Source organism: Silurus aristotelis (genome assembly GCF_946808225.1).
Source record: "Silurus aristotelis genome assembly, chromosome: 15".
In the NCBI taxonomy this organism is placed as follows: Eukaryota; Metazoa; Chordata; class Actinopteri; order Siluriformes; family Siluridae; genus Silurus; species Silurus aristotelis.
Genome location: NC_139588.1, coordinates 995,929 through 1,003,428, shown reverse-complemented (window position 1 = coordinate 1,003,428; position 7,500 = coordinate 995,929). Strand labels below are relative to the sequence as shown.

The window sequence follows — 7,500 nt, the reverse complement described above, 5'->3', positions numbered from 1 at the left end:
GAAGACCGCTGGCACATTCGTGAAGCCAAATGGCATAACAAGGTACACATAATGCCCCGACGAGGTATTGAACGCCGTCTTCCACTCATCCCCCTCCCGGATACGGACAAGGTGGTAGGCGCTACGGAGGTCCAGTTTGGTGAAGATTATAGAGCCCTGGAGAATGCAGAAAACATCAGGGGCAATGGGTACCGGTTCTTGACAGTTATGCCATTTAGGCCCCGATATTCGATGCAAGGATGGAGGCTCTTGTACTTCTTTTCCACAAAGAATAACCCTGTGCCTGCCGGAGAGGAGGACGGCAGATAATTCCTTCAGTTAAACTCAGATCCCTATCTTTCAGACCTTCTATATCCAGCAGTATGCTAGACATACCTCTTAAATCAGGAGAAATGGTGATTTTGGGAAAGGGATATTTTATATCTGGAATCAGACTTCCATCAGCAAAGTTTTATAACTGTTGGATTTTTATCATGCCCAAACAAAACTTTATTCTTGGAGAGGTTTTCCATACGATCTGCTATGCCCGTGGTGCCTTTCTAATATCAGGGAAGAAGAAATACACAGCACACAGAATGCATGTTCTTCCTCTTCTTCTGTTTTTTGCAGGTAGCAGAACGTATATATATACACATACAGAGAAAGGGCTGTCCTAAACTTGTTTCCTGTTTAGACAAGAGGATATACTAGCCGTAGATGTGTGAGCCCAGATAAGGACTCCCTGTTTACCTTACAGACTAACATCGTAAATATTCTATAGACACTGAACAGACAAAGGGATGTGTGTGAGATAGTGTGAAAACCATCTTAACACTAACAATAACATAATTAATTCTTCCTCTGTAAACCTTTTTTTCACAGTTTTAAAATAAATTCAGTTTGGCGTGAGGACCTCTGACTTAAAATGGTGGCCAGTGCAAGACCATCACTTAAATGAGGCCCAGCCACATCAATTACGTTCCTTAACTTTACCATACCAGAGCCACAAAGTCTTAATTAAAGACCTGGCCAACACATTTAATAAGTCAAAGAGAGATCCTTTAACCAAAGGCTCCTCAAGCAACCAAAACAATGACTTTGTTTTACAAACCCTGATAAACCTGAAAAGTCCCCACATTTTAAATAGTTCTTGATAAAAAGAAGAAAGTCCTTTGAAATTCACTTGTTTGTGATCCGTAAATACCGGAGTACTGTCAAGTCCAATTCCATCGATCTGCTGTAATATGTTCTGAGCCACTTTCCTCCAAACTAGATCTTCAGGCCCAGTTACCAGTCTCTGGATAAACTGCAAGCGAAAAGTTGCAGGTCTACTAAACAGATGCACCAGACCTTGACCTCCTTCTTCCACAAGCAAGAAAAGTACACTTTAAGGGACCCAGTGAAGCTAATCCCAAAAAAAGTCTACCAGCGTTGCTTGTAATCTGGAAAGCAGACCGGAAGGAGGGTCTACACATATCAATCTGTGCCACAATGTTAAAGCAGCCAAATTGTTCATTATTAAAGGAAACTTGTGTATGAATCCACTTCCATTTTTTTAACCTGCCCTCTATTTTTTTAACCAACCCAAACCAGTTATTTTCTCGTGTGACAGCATCTCCAATAAACACTCCTACATATTAAAGACCTCATTTTTTCCAAGTTAACCCACTAGGTAATAACGGTGGCCCCTTCTCCCATTTTCCAACAATTAAGGCATCACTCTTACTCCAATTTATTTTAGCAGCAGATACATTTCCAAACTTTCACACTCACATCACTGACCATCACACTCACATCACTGACCATCACACTCATCACTGACCATCACACTCATATCACTGACCATCACACTCACATCACTGACCATCACACTCACATCACTGACCATCACATTTACATCACTGACCATCACACTCACATCACTGATCATCACACTCACATCACTGACCATCACATTTACATCACTGACCATTACACTCCCCTTACTGACCATTACACTCACATCACTGACTATTACACTCACATCACTGACCATCACACTCATCACTGACCATCACACACTCATTACTGACCATCACACTCACAACACTGACCATCACACTCAACACTGACCATCACACTCATATTACTGACCATCACACTCAACACTGACCATCACACTCAACACTGACCATCACACTCATATTACTGACCATCACACTCAACACTGACCATCACACTCAACACTGACCATCACACTGACATCACTGACCATCACACTCACAACACTGACCATCACACTCAACACTGACATCACACTCAACACTGACATCACACTCATATCACTGACCATCACACTCAACACTGACATCACACTCAACACTGACATCACACTCATATCACTGACCATCACACTCACATCACCGACTATTACATTCACATCACTGACCATCACACTCACAACACTGACCATCACACTCAACACTGACATCACACTCAACACTGACATCACACTCATATCACTGACCATCACACTCACATCACCGACTATTACATTCACATCACTGACCATCACACACTCATCACTGACCATCACACTCACATCACTGACCATCACACTCACATCACTGACCATCACACTCACAACACTGACCATCACACTCAACACTGACATCACACTCAACACTGACCATCACACTCAACACTGACCATCACACTCACATCACTGACCATCACACTCACATCACTGACCATCACATTTACATCACTGATCATTACACTCCCCTTACTGACCATTACACTCACATCACTGACTATTACACTCTCATCACTGACCATCACACACTCATTACTGACCATCACACACTCATTACTGACCATCACACTCACAACACTGAACATCACACTCAACACTGACCATCACACTCATATTACTGACCATCACACTCAACACTGACCATCACACTCATATTACTGACCATCACACTCAACACTGACCATCACACTCAACACTGACCATCACACTGACATCACTGACCATCACACTCAACACTGACCATCACACTCAACACTGACCATCACACTCACATCACTGACCATCACACTCACAACACTGACCATCACACTCACAACACTGAACATCACACTCAACACTGACATCACACTCATATTACTGACCATCACATTCACATCACTGACCATCACACACTCATCACTGACCATCACACTCACATCACTGACCATCACACTCACATCACTGACTATTACACTCACATCACTGACTATTACACTCACATCACTGACCATCACACTCACATCACTGACCATCACACTCACAACACTGACCATCACACTCAACACTGACCATCACACTCAACACTGACATCACACTCAACACTGACATCACACTCATATCACTGACCATCACACTCAACACTGACCATCACACTCACATCACTGACCATCACACTCATCACTGACCATCACACTACATTTATCCTAAATTAGATGCACCTGTTTGAGGTCGTTAGCTGCATAAAGACACCTGTCCACCCCATACAATCAGTAAGAATCCAACTACTAAGGAAGAAGAATGATGAGTACCATCCTAAGAACACCATCCCTACTGTGAAGCATGGGGGTGGTAGCATCATGCTTTGGGGGGGGAGGGGGGGGGTTCTGCACATGGGACAGGGCGACTGCACTGTATTAAGGAGAGGATGACCAGGGCCATGTATTGCGAGATTTTGGGGAACAACCTCCTTCCCTCAGTTAGAGCATTGAAGATGGGTCGAGGCTGGGTCTTCCAACATGACAATGACCCGAAGCACACAGCCAGGATAACCAAGGAGTGGCTCTGTAAGAAGCATATCAAGGTTCTGGCATCGCCTAGCCAGTCTCCAGACCTAAACCCAATAGAGAATCTTTGGAGGGAGCTCAAACTCCGTGTTTCTCAGCGACAGGCCAGAAACCTGACTGATCTAGAGAAGATCTGTGTGGAGTAGTGGGCCAAAATCCCTCCTGCAGTGTGTGCAAACCTGGTGAAAAACTACAGGAAACGTTTGACCTCTGTAATTGCAAACAAAGGCTCCTGTACCAAATATTAACATTGACTTTCTCAGGTGTTTAAATACTTATTTGCAGCTTTATCATATAAATAAATAGTTTAAAAATCATATATTGTGATTTCTGGATTTTTTTTTTTAGATTATGTCTCTCACAGTGGACATGCACCTACGATGACAATGTCAGACCCCTCCATGATTTCTAAGTGGGAGAACCTGCAAAATAGCAGGGTGTTCAAATACTTATTTTCCTCAATGTATATCAACACTTTTGTACATTTATTAGATATTAGAAACTAAAACAATACAAAAGTCAATAAAAAGTCATGATTATAAAAAGATAAAAATTAAATCAACACGAATTTAATCTAACAAACAAAAGTAAAAAAATACAACTATAAAGTTTCTCCTCAGAACATTGATGCTGAACCTAAAAGCTCTGCTTCAGTCTCACTATTAGAGAATGTGTGTTACTGAGGAGCAGGTCATGTGACTCTCAAAGAGATGATCTTACCTCAGTATCTCCAGTTTACAGTGAGGATTCTCCAGTACAGCAGAGAGACACTTCACTCCTGAGTCTCCTACTTTATTCTTAGTCAGATTCAGTTTTCTCAGGTGTGAGGGGTTTGATCTCAGAGCTGAAGCGAGAGCAGCACAGCCTTCATCTGATACTTCACAATCACGCAACCTGCAGATACACAATGACACATACTTCACTCTCTCAGTTTCTACACATTACACATCCTGTGTGTTTTGAAATGAGTGTATATATTAAAACATTTTATTTAGTGAGAACTATCTGTTTCTTTTATGCAGTATGTGTGTGTGTGTGTGTGTGTGTGTGTGTGTGTGTGCGTGTGTGCGTGTGAAAGTATAAATACTACTCGAGTATTTATATCATTCTGCCCATTGACCTTTATCATTACATCAGCTGATATCTGATGTTGCAGATTAACATGAGGTAACAGTAGGTCTTCTATATTAGACCATAATTAGTTTAGTCTTATGCCCCTGTTAACACTATGGCAGACAAACCACCATTGATTTTTAGCATACTCTCAATGTCTTTATATAACACTTTAACTTCTTCAATAAAACCTGGGCCAAAACCAAGAACATAACAGGTGTTCCAAAGATATTGGTGCTCAACCCTATAAAAAGCTTTTTCCTGATCAATGGAGATGAGCCCTAAATTAATGCCCAATAGGCCAGCAACCTCTATTACATCTCCAACAAGTAAAATGTTCTCAGAAATAGACCTACCAGGCACAATACGTCTGGTCAGGATGTATGATGTCCCCCATCACTTCCCTTAATCTATTTGCCAGAGTTTTAGAAAAGATTTTTAGATCAGAGCACAACAGGCTCACTGGTCTCCAGTTGTTAATTTCTTGAAGGTCACCTTTCTTGGGTAGTAGAGTAATCACAGCTCTCCTACAGCTCACTGGTAAAAAAAAACACTCAGCTATGCTCTCAATGAGAACATCCAAGAGATCCTCACCCAACACCTCCCAAAAGGCATCAAGTACTGGAGCTTTTCTACTCTCCATAATCTACAATACCTTCCATAGCTCTTGTGAACACAAAGGCTTCTCTAGTGCCTCCTTTGACTTTTTTGGAAGCTTCGGTAAACCTTGATAAAAACTGGCAGACATTTCCTCATCATCTTTATATTCACTCCCATACAGATCCTTATAGAACCTTACAGCCCTGTATCTTATTTTAGACAGCACTGTAAGCTCCTGCCAGTTCTCTGATCACAATGAGTGAATGTATCTACTCTGGCCATTCTTTCTTTCCAAATTAAAAAATCCCACCATTGTTTTACATTTATAAAACTCTTTCTTTTTTTCAATTCCTTTTTATTTAAATTCGAAAAACCTCTTTAAACTTTGCATCACTCAACAAAGAGACATTAAAATGCCAATAGGAACTCTTTACCTTATATTTGATATAAACACAATACAAATAACAATATCATGATCAGAAATCCCAGAAGGACTCATTACACAGCTCTGCACAATATTAAAAGAGACAAGAAAAATTTCAGCATGTGAAGGCAGAGAAAACTACATTGTTTCAAACCCCATCCTCTGCCTGAAGTTCTGATCTTCATTTAGCAGGAATTTTTCTTCACCCTCACTTCTCATTAACATCCCAACAGAATCAACAAACATTTTGCGATCAGGAAAAGAATCTTTAGCCTGCACATTTTTCATCTTTATTGATCTTTGTAAAAAAAGATTTGACTTTACCAAAAGAATAGTCACTACCATAATTTCCAGACTATAAAGCGCACCCATATATAAGCCGCACCCACTGAATTTGACAAAGATTTTTATTTTAAACATAAATAAGCCGCACCTGTCTATAAGCCACAGGTGTCTACATTGAAACTAATGAACTTTACACAGGCTTTAACGAAAGATGGGTGAAATATGTTGCGCTTCCTTTAGGAGCATAGCGGGTATTTTGGTAATAGCCTGGCGCCGCATTTTTTCCGCTATTACTGCATGTGTGAAGACGGAGGATTATGTCCCATTTTCTGATGCTCATTTCTAAGTTTCTTTGACTAACCCGTAACGCTGTTGCCAAAAAAAATAAAAATAGCACGAGTTTTGGAAACCTGTCTGTGCTTATATGATTTCTGTTGTAACTGGAGTTAGCGAGCTCTCCCTTCACCCAGACTCAACGCGTTACAACGGCTTGTATCTAAACAGTAGCCGACCAAGAAAGTCATTGTTCACTGTCTTCCTCCTTCCTTTCACAACTATTTCTCTCGGGAGTTTATCTTTTGGCATCGTCGTGCGTTTAAAAAAAAGTTTTTTCTTCCGAAGCCGTGCAGCTCAGAACACAGGTGAGGTGCATTTTTTTTCATTTCCATTTGAAAATTTCATTGGTCTAATGTTATGGGGTTCAGTTTTTTGGCTTGAAGTTTATGAAATTCATAAATAAGCTGCTTCGTTGTTTAAGCCGCGGGGTTCAAAACGTGGGAAAAAAGTAGCGGCTTATAGTCCGAAAAATACGGTACATGTCTTCCCTCTGCTCTTATTGTCCAGAGTTTCACTGTCAGAATCTTCAACAGGACTTTCAACATCATCACATTCATTAGCTTGTGTTTCAGACCATTGTTTTAACTTTTCATTCCTCATCCTTACTGTATTCCTTTTTCAGGAGGTGTTTTAAACAGTGCATCCTCACTCACATAATCTGGATTCATTTCTTCTTCACTCACCTGTTTAGCTGCTTTGACAGTATCTATTACTGTTTTCCCCTCTGTCACCTCGGGTTCTCCCCCTGGCATCACTCGTTCCTGCCTCTGGCACAATAGACGCACCTTCAGCCTGATCACATTCAACCGAACCAGTGGGAACAGTATCTTCAGCCTGATCCCATTCAGCCGAACCAGTGAGAACAGTATCTCCAGCCTGATCACATTCAGCAGAACCAGTGAGAACAGTATCTCCAGCCTGATCAC

The 7,500-nt window shown here is 41.1% G+C and overlaps 1 protein-coding gene across 9 annotated transcripts in view; it reads right to left on the bottom strand.

Moving 5' to 3' along the window:
• Nucleotides 1–7,500, bottom strand: part of LOC310738070 (NLR family CARD domain-containing protein 3-like) — a 21,588-nt gene that overhangs the window by 6,361 nt on the left and 7,727 nt on the right. For 5 of the 9 annotated variants that reach the window (XR_014536980.1, XM_083562991.1, XM_083562994.1 and 2 more), the window contains one exon: nt 4,537–4,710. The exons of the other annotated variants lie outside the window; for them this stretch is intronic. Coding sequence is in view for 4 of the 5 variants with exons in the window: in XM_083562991.1 (XP_083419117.1) it covers nt 4,537–4,710 (174 nt within the window). In the remaining variant the exon portion in view is untranslated. The remainder of the gene's footprint in view (nt 1–4,536; nt 4,711–7,500) is intronic. 9 annotated transcript variants of the gene reach the window in all.